This window comes from Staurois parvus, unplaced genomic scaffold, assembly GCF_062004578.1.
Source record: "Staurois parvus isolate SC_StPar_1 unplaced genomic scaffold, SC_StPar_1.0 ptg000449l, whole genome shotgun sequence".
Classification (NCBI taxonomy): Eukaryota; Metazoa; Chordata; class Amphibia; order Anura; family Ranidae; genus Staurois; species Staurois parvus.
In genome coordinates this window covers 473,909-490,999 of record NW_028318245.1, presented here as the reverse complement: position 1 = coordinate 490,999, position 17,091 = coordinate 473,909, and the positions used below count along the sequence as shown (strand labels likewise).

General features: G+C 44.2%; 1 protein-coding gene across 1 annotated transcript in view; it reads right to left on the bottom strand.

Moving 5' to 3' along the window:
- Nucleotides 1–10,151, bottom strand: part of LOC149453203 (uncharacterized) — a 301,843-nt gene extending 291,692 nt beyond the window's left edge. The window contains exons 1-4 of the mRNA XM_089688609.1: nucleotides 8,198–10,151; nucleotides 7,913–8,083; nucleotides 7,623–7,826; nucleotides 7,337–7,510 (exon numbers count right to left, since the gene is read on the bottom strand). Coding sequence (XP_089544735.1) covers nucleotides 7,337–7,510; nucleotides 7,623–7,826; nucleotides 7,913–8,083; nucleotides 8,198–8,275 — 627 coding nt within the window. The 5' untranslated portion in view covers nucleotides 8,276–10,151. The remainder of the gene's footprint in view (nucleotides 1–7,336; nucleotides 7,511–7,622; nucleotides 7,827–7,912; nucleotides 8,084–8,197) is intronic.
- Between the last annotated feature and the right edge of the window lie 6,940 nt (nucleotides 10,152–17,091).

The window sequence follows — 17,091 nt, the reverse complement described above, 5'->3', positions numbered from 1 at the left end:
GAGGACAGGACGTGATGAAGGAGGAAGAGGACAGGACTATGGAGAAAGATGACGGACATGATGATGGAGGAAGAGGACATGACAGTGGAGGAAGAGGACGGCCATGACGATGGAGGAAGAGGACGGACGTGACGATGGAGAAAGAGGATGGACGTGATGATGGAGTAAGAGAATGGACATGACGGGGGGGGATGTTACTGGATGGAAATATAAAATCAGATCTTATTACCTCCTCTGCTGCCACTTCCAGCAATGTCTCCTCTCTACTTCCTCCCGACTCACCTCTCACCCAGAACTTCCTGTCTATATCTGACATCACTTCCTGTCTATATCTGACTTCACTTCCTATCTGTTCCTGACATCACTTCCTGTTTGAACCACTTCCGCTCTGTGCTTAGCATCACTTCCTTCCTCTGTGTTGCACTCGCAGTACGTAGAACCGCCTCCTTGTGGAGAGTATAAAATCTGCACGTCACAGGTAAACGCACGTCCACAGCGACCAGCTCACCGAGGCGTGGTCCGTGACACGGGTAAAGAGGGAACTAAGGGGGCTTACTTTGAGCATATAAGACTGGCCATGATACCCTACCTCTGCCCACCACTAGAAGGAGACTCCACTCCAGCCGGCTGACCACACACAGTTAGATACGAATCTTACATACAATCTGGTGCACTCTAAGGGTTGGGGAGCAGTCTAGCAATTGGCACACCCTTCTAGGATTCCTCCAGCTATCCTACAAGCCAGAACCCCGAGGTCCACCACTCTTCCACTGTCCACACCCCTCCCCCACACCAGACACACCCCTCCCCCAGACACACCCCTCTCCCCCACACACACACACACACACACACACCTCTTCCCCACACACACCCCAACCAGACACATCCCAACAGACACACCCCTCCCCAGACAGACACACCCCTCCCCCACACCAGACACACCCCTCCCCCCCACACACACCCCAACCAGACGCACCCCACACACACACCCCAACCAGACACACCCCTCCCCCACACACACCCCAACAGACACCCCCCTCCCCCACACACACCCCAACCAGACGCACCCCACACACACACCCCAACCAGACACACCCCTCCCCCACACACACCCCAACAGACACCCCCCTCCCCCACACACACCCCAACCAGACACACCCCTCCCCCACACCTCCCCAACCAGACACACCCAACCACACACACTCCTCCCCCACACACACCCCAACCAGACACACCCCTCCCTCACACACATCCCAACCAGACGCACTCCCCCACACACACCCCAACCAGACACATCCCTCCCCCACACACACACCCCAACCAGACACACCCCTCCCCCACACCCCCCCCAACCAGACTCACACACCCCAACCAGACACACCCAACAACACACACACCCCAACCAGACACACCCCTCCCCAGACACACACACACCAGACACACCCATCCCCTACACACACCCCTCCCCCACACCAGACACACCCCTCCCCCCCACACACACCCCAACCAGACACACCCCTCCCTCACACACATCCCAACCAGACGCACTCCCCCACACACACCCCAACCAGACACATCCCTCCCCCACACACACACCCCAACCAGACACACCCCTCCCCCACACCCCCCCCAACCAGACTCACACACCCCAACCAGACACACCCAACAACACACACACCCCAACCAGACACACCCCTCCCCAGACACACACACACCAGACACACCCATCCCCTACACACACCCCTCCCCCACACCAGACACACCCCTCCCCCCCACACACACCCCAACCAGACGCACCCCCCACACACACCCCTCCCCCACACACACCCCAACAGACACACCCCTCCCCCACACACACCCCAACCAGACACACCCCTCCCCAACACCCCCCCAACCAGACTCACACACCCCAACAAGACACACCCAACAACACACACCCCTCCCCCACCCCAACCAGACACACCCCTCCCCAGACACGCCCCTTCCCTACACACACCCAACCAGACACACCCCTTCCCCACACACACCCCAACCAGACACATCCCAACCAGACACACCCCTCCCCCACACACATCCCAACCAGACACACACCCCCACACACATCCCAACCTGACACACACCCCCACACACACCCCAACCAGACACACCCCTCCCCCCCACACACCCCAACCAGACACACCCAACCACACACACCCCAAACCAGACGCACCCCCCCACACACACCCCAACCAAACACACCCAACCACACACATCCCTTTCCCACACACATCCCAACCTGACACACCCCTCCCCCACATACCCCCCCCCACACCAGACACACAAAAAACAGTAGCTTGCCCACCACCCAACAGTTTTGTCCACACACTGGTCTGCTGGGCCACCACACACAGATCTCCTACTTTACAATCTGTCATCACGCAGTGCAATTGCTTACAGATTGGCAATGAACTTAGACCGAGCGCACAGACACTACAATCCAGCGATCTCCGGAGATCCGGGCCCCAGCTTAGTACACGGAAGTCACTTATTCATTTTACGATTTAATATCCTGAAGGTGGGCGGAGCATAAAATATGTACCGAGAAGAAAGAGTTACAGGAAAAACAAAAAGGCACCCGATTGGCTCTTCACTGTGGAATAAAAAAATGGAATCATGCCGTCCATATCTCAGGGTCCTCAATTTATTTAAATGTGGATGGGGGGGCGGAACTTTAGGCCTTGGCCAATCACACCCTGGGGGATGAACCTGTGCCAGCCCACAGGACGTTCTGTGTTCTGACGTGCCCAGAGCTGCATGGGCGCATTCCAATCACCAATCATCCAATAGCTATGGTCGATTGTAAAAAAAAAAAAAAAAAAAGGAAACAACTCACAATATGAAAGTGTGGATATTTTTGTTTATTTTGGAAAATCAGAATGAATGAGAAAAACGAAATCCAATATTGTATAAATAAAGCAACAAATGATATTAAAGATATTAATAATTATACATTGGCGGGACAGGGTCATCCGGTGCCGGGACAGGGTGAGCTGGTGCCGGGACAGGGTCATCCGGTGCCGGGACAGGGTGAGCTGGTGCCGGGACAGGGTGAGCCAGTGCCAGGGCAGGGTCATCCGATGCCGGAGCAGGGTCATCCAGTGCCGGGACAGGGTCATCCAGTGCCGGGACAGGGTCACCCAGTGCCTGGACAGGGTCACCCAGTGCCTGGACTGGGTCACCCAGTGCCGGGACAGGGTCATCTAGTACCCGGGGCAAAGTTGCCAAAACTGAGCCCCTCCCCCCCAATTCATGATGTGCCAGCTTAGAAGATCCTTGTAACAGAAGGAAGATGTCCCCATCCCTAGAGTAGACCTTTGGGCCCAGGGCAGTCGCCCCTCCTGCCCACCCCTTGTCCACCATTCACGATGTGCAAGTTTTTGGGGACACTTTGTCCCACCCCCTACCCACTGATCCTACACCCAGCCTTGTCACAGAAGGAAGGCGCCCCCGTCCCTATTGTAAACCTTTAGGCCCAGGGCTGCCACCCCTCCTGCCCTTCCCTTGTCCCACCCCTTGCCCACCATTCACGATGTGCAAGTTTTTGGGGACCCTTTGTCCCACTCCCTACCCACGGAGGAAGGCGCCCCCGTCCCTACAGTAAACCATTGTGCTCAGGGCAGCAGCCCCTCCTGCCCACCCCTTGTCTAGGCCCTGGGCTGGACCAATGAACAGCCAGCTTCTTCAGTAAAACACCAATGATGTGTAGCAGCAAATAGCAACCTATTAAAAAAAGAAAGTTGTCCATAGTTTCCCATACTTAACCAGCCTTCAGTAATAGGCCCCACCCTCGAGGAATCTGAGACTCGTAGGGTTTAGAATCATTCTCCGGTTTTCTTCTCTGTCTTCCGTCTCCGGGTCTACATAACCACTGAGCCCATTACGAGGGGCTCCTACTCTCCCCGCTTCACTTTTATGCAACCTTCTGGAGAATGCAAAAAGGAATGAGGACAACCCAATGTGGGAGGGCCAAGAACCATAGAAATGGATCTCACCATTGGAACATCCAATTAGATTCCTTTCATATTAAAAACATTTCCCACACCCTGAGCACAAAAAACTGCACTTCTGGTGGTAGATTCTCTGGTTTTGAGCAAATTTTTTAAAAAAACATTTCCCGCACATCGAACACGAAAAAAGGACGCTCAACTGTGCGACTTTCTCTGGTGCTGAAGAAGGTTTGCTTTCGCAGTAAAACATTTACCGCACGCTGAGCATGGATAAGGACGCTCCCCCGTGTGACTTCTCTCGTGTCTAAGAAGGTTTCCTTTCGCCGTGAAACATTTCCCGCACACCGAGCATGAATAAGGACGCACGCCCGTGTGAATTTTCTGGTGCTGAACTAGTTCTCCTTTTGTAGTGAAACATTTCCCGCACTCTGAACATGAAAAAGGACGCTCGCCCTTGTGACTTCTCTGGTGCTGAACGAGGTTTCCTTTGTCAGTGAAACATTTCCCGCACTCGGAGCATGAATAAGGACGTTCACCTGAGTGAGTTCTCTGGTGTTTAAGGAGGCTTCCTTTCGCAGTGAAACCTTTCCCACACACTGAACAGGAATAAGGACGCACACCTGTGTGAATTCTTTGGTGTTGAAGAAGCTCTCCTTTGGTAATGAAAGATTTCCCGCACTCTGAACATGAGAAGGGACGCTCCCCTGTATGGCTTTTCTGGTGTTTTAGAAGGCTTACTTTCTGAGTGAAACATTTCTCGCATTCTGGACATGAATAGGGACACTCACCTGTGTGACTTCTCTGGTGTCTAAGAAGGTTCCGTTTTGCAGTGAAACATTTCCCGCACTCTGAACACGAATAAGGACGCTCACCCATGTGACTTCTTTGATGTTGAAGAAGTTCTCCTTTGGTAGTGAAAGATTTGCCGCACTCTGAACATGAAAAAGGGCGAACACCCGTGTGAATTCTCTGATGTTGAAGAAGGTTTCCTTTTTGACTAAAACATTTCCCGCACTCTGAACATGAAAAAGGACGCTCACCCGTGTGACTTCTCTGGTGCAGAAGAAGGTTTACTTTATCAGTGAAACATTTCCCGCACTCTGTGCATGAGTAGGGACGCTCACCTGTGTGACTTCTCTCGTGTCTAAGAAGGTTTCCTTGCGCAGTGAAACATTTCCCACACACTGAACATGAAAAAGGACGCACACCTGTGTGAATTCTTTGATGTATAAAAAGGCTCCCTTTCTGTGTGAAACATTTCCCGCACTCTGAACATGAATGAGGACGCTCGCTCCTGTGACTTCTCCGATGAATTAGAAGGTCTCTGTTTTGACTGAATGAATGCCTTCCTAGGAGGACTCCTTCATGGCTTGAAGGACATTCCTTGGAATTACATGGATCTGTAGATTTATCCGCACTCTGAGATTTTAGAAGTCTTTCTGGAGTAACAGTCTGTGATTCATGAGAAGATTCCTTGGGACTAGAGGGGTCCATTGATCTCCCCAGATGGTGAAGTCTGTGATGTCTATTATGAGTAATGGGGTGATCTTCAGGAGAAGGTTCTGTGAAGACATCATCTTCTGCATTATGATCTGGAGATGAAATTAAGTGTCCCTTAGAGGTGTTCCGGCTTTGTGCGCAATGTTCATCTGCTGGAAAATGTTATAGGAATGTTTTATGTCTTACATTTAGGAGTCATACATGATGGTACGGAACTTAACAGATTCAGAAAGCTCTGGTATTGTATAGGGAGCAATTATGACACCAAACTACGAGTCCAAACCAGATCACGTTAAACTGAGGAATGGAGATGGACCTTCCATATGGTGTACAGTATCTCCTCCCCATTTGTTGGGAACATGATGTTATACTGACGAATGGAGATGGACCTTTCATATGGTGTCCAGTATCTCCTCCTCATTTGTTGGGAACATGTTATATTGAGGAATGGAGATGGACCTTCCATATGGTGTCCAGTATCTCCTCCTCATTTGTTGGGAACATGATATTATATTGAGGAACGGAGATGGATCTTTTATATGGTGTCCAGTATCTCCTCCTCATTTGTTGGGAACATGACGTTATATTGAGGAATGGAGATGAACCTTTGATACGGTGTCCAGTATCTCTTCCTCATTTGTTGGGAACATGACGTCATATTGAGGAACGGAGATGGACCTTTCATATGGTGTCCAGTATCTCCTCCTCATTTGTTGGGAACATGTTATATTGAGGAATGGAGATGGACCTTTCATACGGTGTTCAGTATCTCCTCCTCATTTGTTGGGAACATGACGGCGGTATATTGAGGAACGGAGATGGACCTTTGATATGGTGTCCAGTATCTCCTCCTCATTTGTTGGGAACATGATATTATATTGAGGAACGGAGATGGATCTTTCATATGGTGTCCAGTATCTCCTCCTCATTTGTTGGGAACATGACGTTATATTGAATGGAGATGGACCTTCCATATGGTGTCCGGTATCTCCTCCTCATTTGTTGGGAACATGACGTTATATTGAGGAATGGAGATGGACCTTTCATATGGTGTCCAGTATCTCCTCCTCATTTGTTGGGAACATGACGTTATATTGAGGAATGGAGATGGACCCTTTGTAGGGTTTACTATTTTTTTTCTATAAGTTTAGTAGACATATATAATTTTTCTACTCACATCACAAAGAACTGTTTGTACATTTACTTACTTGTGTTTATATGAAGAGAAGATTCCTTCTGTTTACTATTCATAATCATCTCCCTCTCTTCCATAGACTGCTGAGCTCCCCTTGCTTCTTCTTCCACTTTAACCTCAACTTTGATGTCTTTCACTTCTTCATCCTGAACACCAAAGATGACAAAAACATTTGTAAAAATAAACGAGATTACACAGAAGAATGTCCTCTTATAGCTCATACTCTTTTACCTGATGCTGGTTGGGGATGGTGTGACCTTCTTGTGTGGAATCCCAGGAATACAGAGGACGGGGACATCTCTCTGGTGGGTTCCCATGACTGGATCCATCTGTAGGAAACACACACACTGACTGAATCCATTGTTTCTATGTGTTTATCAGATGATGGGGGATCTAGGTGGAGCCTCCGTACTGCTCTTTCCTTTCCAATAAAGTCTCCTCTTACCCGGTGATGTGAGGGGCGGCTGATTGTCCATCATGACGTCCTTGTAGAGGTCCTTGTGTCCTTCTAAATACTCCCACTCCTCCATGGAGAAATAGACAGTGACATCCCAACACCTTATAGGAACCTGACACACACAATGATACAGTCACCATTCAGACACATCCCTTGTCTGTTACTGGAGAATGTCCCAGAATTCCTAGCACTGCTCACCTCTCCGGTCAGCAGCTCCATCATCTTCTTGATGGCGTCTAGAACTTGTTGCTTATTTAGGAAAGAAGAACGCTTAAAAATGGAGGCCTGGCTGTTGGTCAGGTTCGGAGGCACACAGTGGTCTCTCCTCGTTGTGTTATGCTCTGCAGATGGCTTTTTTACTATTGTGCAATCCTATATTTTAATATAATAAATATGAAAAACCTGGAATCCTCCCACCCCTCTGGTCATCAAAGTATGTTCTTAAATAAAGACAAGAGTGATGCTAAATCCCAGAATTTCTCACCTGACCAATCAGAAGCTCAAGAATCTCCAGAATGAGGTTCATTATCATCTTTTTCAAGTGAAATACTTTTTTTCCCGATAATAGATCACTGAAATTCTGTTGATCCTCCATCATGACGTCCTTGTAGAGGTCCTTGTGTCCTTCTAAATACTCCCACTCCTCCATGGAGAAATAGACAGTGACACCCTGACACCTTATAGGAACCTGACACACACAATGATACAGTCACCATCCAGACACATCCCTTGTCTGTTACTGGAGAATGTCCCAGAATTCCCGGCACCGCTCACCTCTCCTGTCAGCAGCTCCATCATCTTCTTGGTGACTTCTAGAATCTTCTGGGCACTGGTTCCCTCTGTTGTCAAGCAGTGAGGTGGAGACACTGTGATGGGCGATGTTCCATGAAGACATCTGCTGGGTGTTATTGGTTCACCAGAAAATTTTCTCACTACTTTATAATCCTGAAATCCAGACATAAAAAAACAATATCAATACAGACTTCCCAGAATCCTCCTCACCTCTCCAATCAGATAAGACAAGAGTAATGTCATGTAACCTCCCAGAATCCTCCTCACCTCTCCGGTCAGCAGGTAGATGATCTCCAGGGTTAGGTTTATTATCCAGTCAGTCATGAGAATTTTGCCCTTGTCCATTCTTGTTGATGTGGTCTATACAGGACACGTCTTCCTATAGATATAATAATATAATAAGCTGAGAATTATCTGGACTGTACTCAGATGAATCATTTTTGCACGGAGTTCCTCCATAGTTCTGACATCTCATATAGCTTCTTATACAACAGGCCTTGTGTATCAATTCAATGCAACTGGAAGAAAACACAGGATTCAATCTAATACGCAACCCTAGACAAAACATTTATGTATTGGTTGTATGCGGTCCATGAATCAAAGGTTCTGAATGGACGGTTGGATAAATGGTTCTATATTTAGGACATATCTGGTCTATAAACCAGAGGCTCTGGATGGACGGTTGGATAAATGGTTCTATATTTAGGACGTATCCGGTCTGTAAACCAGAGGCTCTGGATGGACGGTTGGATAAATGGTTCTATATTTAGGATGTATCCGGTCTATAAATTAGAGGCTCTGGATGGACGGTTGGATAAATGGTTCTATATTTAGGATGTATCCGGTCTATAAATTAGAGGCTCTGGATGGACGGTTGGATAAATGGTTCTATATTTAGGACGTATCCGGTCTATAAACCAGAGGCTCTGGATGGACGGTTGGATAAATGGTTCTATATTTTGGACGTATCCGGTCTATAAACCAGAGGCTCTGGATGGACGGTTGGATAAATGGTTCTATATTTTGGACATATCCGGTCTATAAATCAGAGGCTCTGGATGGACAGTTCGATGAATGGCTCTATATTTAGGACGTATCCGGTCTGTAAACCAGAGGCTCTGGATGGACGGTTGGATGAATGGCTCTATATATAGGATGTATCCGGTCTATAAACCAGAGGCTCTGGATGGACGGTTGGATAAATGGCTCTATATTTAGGATGTATCCGGTCTATAAACCAGAGGCTCTGGATGGACGGTTGGATAAATGGTTCTATATTTAGGATGTATCCGGTCTATAAACCAGAGGCTCTGGATGGACGGTTGGATAAATGGTTCTATATTTAGGAAGTATCCGGTCTGTAAACCAGAGGCTCTGGATGGACGGTTGGATAAATGGTTCTATATTTATTATGTATCCGGTCTATAAACCAGAGGCTCTGGATGGACGGTTGGATAAATGGCTCTATATTTAGGATGTATCCGGTCTATAAACCAGAGGCTCTGGATGGACGGTTGGATAAATGGTTCTATATTTAGGACGTATCCGGTCTATAAACCACAGGCTCTGGATGGACGGTTGGATAAATGGTTCTATATTTAGGACGTATCCGGTCTATAAACCAGAGACTCTGGATGGACGGTTGGATAAATGGTTCTATATTTAGGACGTATCCGGTCTATAAACCAGAGGCTCTGGATGGACGGTTGGATAAATGGTTCTATATTTAGGACGTATCCGGTCTGTAAACCAGAGGCTCTGGATGGACGGTTGGATAAATGGTTCTATATTTAGGACGTATCCGGTCTATAAACCAGAGGCTCTGGATGGACGGTTGGATATTTAGGTTGTAGCTTTGACATCTATTATAAAACACATCACGGTGATGATGGAGGAAGAGGACGGACATGACGATGGAGGTAGAGGACAAACATGACGGGGGGGGGGGGGGGGGTTACTGGGTGTAAATAGAAAATCAGATCCTATTACCTCCTCTGCTGCCAGTCCCAGCAATGTCTTCTCTCAGCTTCCTCCCGACTCACCTCTGAACCGGAAATTTGTGCATGTGACATCACTTCCTGTCTCTGCATTCCACTGACAATATGTAGAGCCTCCAAAATTACTGGCCCCAATGATAATATCCAAACATTGAAACACATTTATTTTAAAATTCATAAATAAGAGCATTTATAGAATCAAAAAACAAAAATGTAAATGGAAGATTACATGAAAAAAAAAATACTTTGTTAAAGAATATATAGTTACATAGTTAGTCTGGCTGAAAAAAAGACAAAAGTCCATCCAGTTCAACCATTAAAAAAAAAAGAAAAGTTATAATCTTACACCCACAGTTGATCCAGAGGAAGGCAACAAAACCCCAGCAAAGCATGATCTAATTTGCTCCTGCAGGGGAAACAATTCCTTCCTGATCCCCCGAGAGGCAATCGGATATTCCCTGGATGAACTTTCCCTATAAATGTTATATCCAGGTATATTCTGTGTATCCAAGAAAGAATCCAGGACTTTCCTACAGCAATACACTGAGCTGGCCACAACCAACTCTTGAGGGAGTCTATTCCACAGTCTCACAGCTCTCACTGTGAAGAAACCTTTCCGTGTTTGGAGATTAAATTTCTTTTCCTCCAGACGTAAAGCGTGCCCCCTTGTCCTCTGTGATGACCTCAGGGGGAATGACTACACTGAGTTCACTATATGAACCACTGATGTATTTATACATGGAGATCATATCCCCCTTATGTATTATACATGGAGATCATATCCCCCCTTACAGTTGTGGCCAAAATTATTCAACCCCCACTGAAATTGAGTGTTTTGGCCAGTTTGACATTGCTTTTGATCATTCAGTCATCTTGCTTACATTTACATTAAAGAGGCACTTGTAGGTCAGACAAATATAACATAACAGTTATAATGAAATAACCACAAATGTCTTTTCTGTGCTCACAGCATTATCAGTTTTATTCAACCCCCAAGTGACATTCAATCTTAGTACTTAGTACAGCATCCTTTTACAGTTATAACAGCTTTTAAACGTGAAGCATAGCTTGACACAAGTGTCTTGCAGCGATCTACGGGTATCTTCGCCCATTCTTCATGGGCAAAGGCCTCCAGTTCAGTCACATTCTTAGGCTTGCGCACTGCAACTGCTTTCTTTAAGTCCCACCAGAGGTTCTCAATCGGATTTAAGTCTGGTGACTGCGATGGCCACTCCAAAATGTTCCAGCCTTTCCTCTGCAACCATGCTCTAGTGGACTTGGAGGTATGCTTGGGATCATTGTCCTGTTGAAAGGTCCAACGTCTCCCAAGCCTCAGGTGTGTGACGGACTGCATCACGTTTCCATCCAATATCTCCTGGTACTGAAGAGAATTCATGGTACCTTGCACACGCTGAAGCTTCCCTGTACCTGCAGAAGCAAAACAGCCCCAAAGCATGATTGACCCTCCACCATGCTTCACAGTAGGCAAGGTGTTCTTTTCATCATAGGCCTTGTTCTTCCTCCTCCAAACATAGCGTTGATCCATGGGCCCAAACAGTTCTAATTTTGTTTCATCAGTCCACAGAACACTATCCCACAACTTTTGTGGTTTGTCCACATGGCTTTTGGCATACTGCAGTCGACTCTTCTTATTCTTTGGAGACAGCAAGGGGGTACGCCTGGGAGTTCTGGCACGGAGGCCTTCATTACGCAGTGTGCGTCTTATTGTCTGGGCTGAAACTTCTGTACCCACATCTGACAAATCTTTTCTCAGTTCCTCAGCAGTCACACGGGGACTTCTCTCCACTCTACGCTTCAGGTAGCGCACAGCAGTCGAAGTCAGCATCTTCTTTCTGCCACGACCAGGTAGCGTTTCAACAGTGCCCTTTGCCTTGAATTTGCGAATGATGCTTCCTAAGGTGTCTCTTGGTATGTTTAACATCTTTGCAATCTTCTTATAGCCATTGCCCTTCCTGTGAAGAGAAATCACCTCTTCTCTTGTCTTCCTGGACCATTCTCTTGCCTTCACCATGTTTGTAACCACACCAGTAAATGTCTAGAAGGAGCTGAGTATCACAGTCATTTTAAAGCTGCCTAATTGGTGCTTATTATGCTTGATTGCTGCTCGGTGACATCCACAGGTGTTTTCAATACCTGATGGAAAGCACCTGTATGAACCTCTGTTCTTCAGAGTGGTAGTCTTTAAGGGGTTGAATAATTGTGGCAATGAAGAAACCACATAAGAACCATTTACTACTGTATTACATAAACAATTGATGTCATTTTAGTTGCATTTGGGTAGTTACAACGTCCTTGTAGGATTTGATTCTGAATACAATTCCAAATGTACACTATAGTCCCTAAACCCCTTTACAGCATTGGGGGTTGAATAATTTTGGCCACAACTGTATGTATTATACATGGAGATCATATCCCCCCTTATGTATTATACATGATCATATCCCCCCTTATGTATTATACATGGAGATCATATACCCCTTATGTATTATACATGGAGATCATATCCCCCTTATGTATTATACATGGTGATCATATCCCCCCTTATGTATTATACATGATGATCACATCCCCCCTTATGTATTATACATGATCATATCCCCCTTATGTATTATACATGGTGATCATATCCCCCTTATGTATTATACATGGAGATCATATCCCCCCTTATGTATTATACATGGTGATCATATCCCCCCTTATGTATTATACACGGAGATCATATCGCCCTTATGTATTATACACGGTGATCATATCCCCCCTTATGTATTATACATGGAGATCATATCCCCCCTTAATTATTATATACGGTGATCATATCCCCCCTTATGTATTATACATGGAGATCATATCCCCCCTTATGTATTATACATGAAGATCATATCCCCCCTTATGTATTATACATGGAGATCATATCCCCCCTTATGTATTATACATGGAGATCATATCCCCCCTATGTATTATACATGGAGATCATATCCCCCTTATGTATTATACATGGAGATCATATCCCCCTTATGTGTTATACATGGAGATCATATCCCCCTTATGTATTATACATGGAGATCATATCCCCCCTTATGTATTATACATGGTGATCATATCCCCCTTATGTATTATACATGGAGATCATATCCCCCCTTATGTATTATACATGGTGATCATATCCCCCTTATGTATTATACATGATCATATCCCCCTTATGTATTATACACGTAGATCATATCCCCCCCTTATGTATTATACACGGTGATCATATCCCCCCTTATGTATTATACACGGTGATCATATCCCCCCTTATGTATTATACATGGTGATCATATCCCCCTTATGTATTATACACGGAGATCATATCCCCCCTTATGTATTATACGCGGTGATCATATCCCCCCTTATGTATTATACATGGAGATAATATCCCCCTTATGTATTATACATGGAGATCATATCCCCCTTATGTATTATACATGGAGATCATATCCCCCCTTATGTATAATACATGGTGATCATATCCCCCTTATGTATTATACACGGAGATCATATCCCCCTTATGTATTATACATGGAGATCATATCCCCCCCCTTATGTATTATACATGGAGATCATATCCCCCCTTATGTATTATACATGATCATATCCCCCCTTATGTATTATACATGGAGATCATATACCCCTTATGTATTATACATGGAGATCATATCCCCCTTATGTATTATACATGGTGATCATATCCCCCCTTATGTATTATACATGATGATCACATCCCCCCTTATGTATTATACATGATCATATCCCCCTTATGTATTATACATGGTGATCATATCCCCCTTATGTATTATACATGGAGATCATATCCCCCCTTATGTATTATACATGGTGATCATATCCCCCCTTATGTATTATACATGGAGATCATATCCCCCCTTATGTATTATACACGGTGATCATATCCCCCCTTATGTATTATACATGGAGATCATATCCCCCCTTATGTATTATACATGAAGATCATATCCCCCCTTATGTATTATACATGGAGATCATATCCCCCCCTTATGTATTATACATGGAGATCATATCCCCCCTTATGTATTATACATGGAGATCATATCCCCCTTATGTATTATACATGGAGATCATATCCCCCTTATGTGTTATACATGGAGATCATATCCCCCTTATGTATTATACATGGAGATCATATCCCCCCTTATGTATTATACATGGAGATCATATCCCCCCCTTATGTATTATACATGATCATATCCCCCTTATGTATTATACACGGAGATCATATCCCCCCCTTATGTATTATACACGGTGATCATATCCCCCCTTATGTATTATACACGGTGATCATATCCCCCCTTATGTATTATACATGGTGATCATATCCCCCTTATGTATTATACACGGAGATCATATCCCCCCTTATGTATTATACGCGGTGATCATATCCCCCCTTATGTATTATACATGGAGATAATATCCCCCTTATGTATTATACATGGAGATCATATCCCCCCTTATGTATTATACATGGAGATCATATCCCCCCTTATGTATTATACATGGAGATCATATCCCCCCCTTATGTATTATACATGGAGATCATATCCCCCCTTATGTATAATACATGGTGATCATATCCCCCCTTATGTATTATACATGGTGATCATATCCCCCCTTATGTATTATACATGGTGATCATATCCCCCCTTATGTATTATACATGGTGATCATATCCCCCCTTATGTATTATACATGGAGATCATATCCCCCCTTATGTATTATACATGGTGATCATATCCCCCCTTATGTATTATACATGGTGATCATATCCCCCCTTATGTATTATACATGGTGATCATATCCCCCCTTATGTATTATAAATGGTGATCATATCCCCCCTTATGTATTATACATGGTGATCATATCCCCCCTTATGTATTATACATGGAGATCATATCCCCCCTTATGTATTATACATGGTGATCATATCCCCCCTTATGTATTATACATGGAGATCATATCCCCCCTTATGTATTATACATGGTGATCATATCCCCCTTATGTATTATACATGGAGATCATATCCCCCTTATGTATTATACATGGAGATCATATCCCCCCTTATGTATTATACATGGTGATCATATCCCCCCTTATGTATTATACATGGAGATCATATCCCCCCTTATGTATTATACATGGAGATCATATCCCCCTTATGTATTATACATGGAGATCATATCCCCCTTATGTATTATACATGGAGATCATATCCCCCTTATGTATTATACATGGACATCATATCCCCCTTATGTATTATACATGGAGATCATATCCCCCTTATGTTTTATACATGGAGATCATATCCCCCCCCTATGTATTATACATGGACATCATATCCCCCTTATGTATTATACATGGAGATCATATCCCCCCTTATGTATTATACATGGAGATCATATCCCTCCTTATGTATTATACATGATCATATCCCCCCTTATGTATTATACACGGTGATCATATCCCCCCTTATGTATTATACATGGTGATCATATCCCCCCTTATGTATTATACATGGTGATCATATCCCCCCTTATGTATTATACATGGTGATCATATCCCCCCTTATGTATTATACATGGAGATCATATCCCCCCTTATGTATTATACATGGTGATCATATCCCCCCTTATGTATTATACATGGAGATCATATCCCCCCTTATGTATTATACATGGTGATCATATCCCCCTTATGTATTATACATGGAGATCATATCCCCCTTATGTATTATACATGGAGATCATATCCCCCCTTATGTATTATACATGGAGATCATATCCCCCTTATGTATTATACATGGAGATCATATCCCCCTTATGTATTATACATGGACATCATATCCCCCTTATGTATTATACATGGAGATCATATCCCCCTTATGTATTATACATGGAGATCATATCCCCCCCCTATGTATTATACATGGACATCATATCCCCCTTATGTATTATACATGGAGATCATATCCCCCCTTATGTATTATACATGGAGATCATATCCCTCCTTATGTATTATACATGATCATATCCCCCCTTATGTATTATACACGGTGATCATATCCCCCCTTATGTATTATACATGGTGATCATATCCCCCCTTATGTATTATACATGGAGATCATATCCCCCCTATGTATTATACATGGTGATCATATCCCCCCTTATGTATTATACATGGAGATCATATCCCCCCTTATGTATTATACATGGAGATCATATCCCCCCTTATGTATTATACATGGAGATCATATCCCCCCTTATGTATTATACACGGTGGTCATATCCTCCCTTATGTATTATACACGGTTGTTAAATCTAAATTATGATTCGGCATTTATATTGATGGCAAGCTTGCAAAATATTTGGTTTTTATGATTAGTCATAATTAATATTAATATGTGTAAGTGGTCTTTGACAAATGGTAGTATTTACTATTCTTCAATTATAGCTGAGACCAAAAGATATACAAGTTAAGCTGAAATAGGATATACCAATTGAAGGTTGAGTATACTATATTTAGGCATAGAAGTATTTGATAGTTATGTCAAGGTTATTAGAAGTGACTTACTATTACATTACGTATTTTAATGGTATTTGTTTGTATTTAGTATACGTTTCTAACACTGATACATATATAGTTTAGTGATTATACATTGATATGTTCTTAAGCTATACTATCTTTTAAATATATAGCTAAGGGTTACATCATTGGTACATCAGCATACATATGTTCCTGTCCATCAAACATCATATGTATAGCATCTTTTCCTTATATGAAATGGCTTTGCTAAGCAGTAATACTTTCCATAGAAGATATTAAGATCACTAACTATGACGTACATTTGCCTCTTAAAAGTGCATGAGAGAACGGACAAGGAGACACTCACTCACACACTAATATTGACACTTTGACATACACGTACACACACGGATGAGATGCTGGAACAGGTGCTGCAAGACAAGAGATCATCATTAACGTCACGTCCGGCTCTTTCTTTCTCGGACTCTGTGTTGGACAAGGACGTGAGAATCGCACATGGCAAGGACAGCCATGACAGATAATGGTGACTTT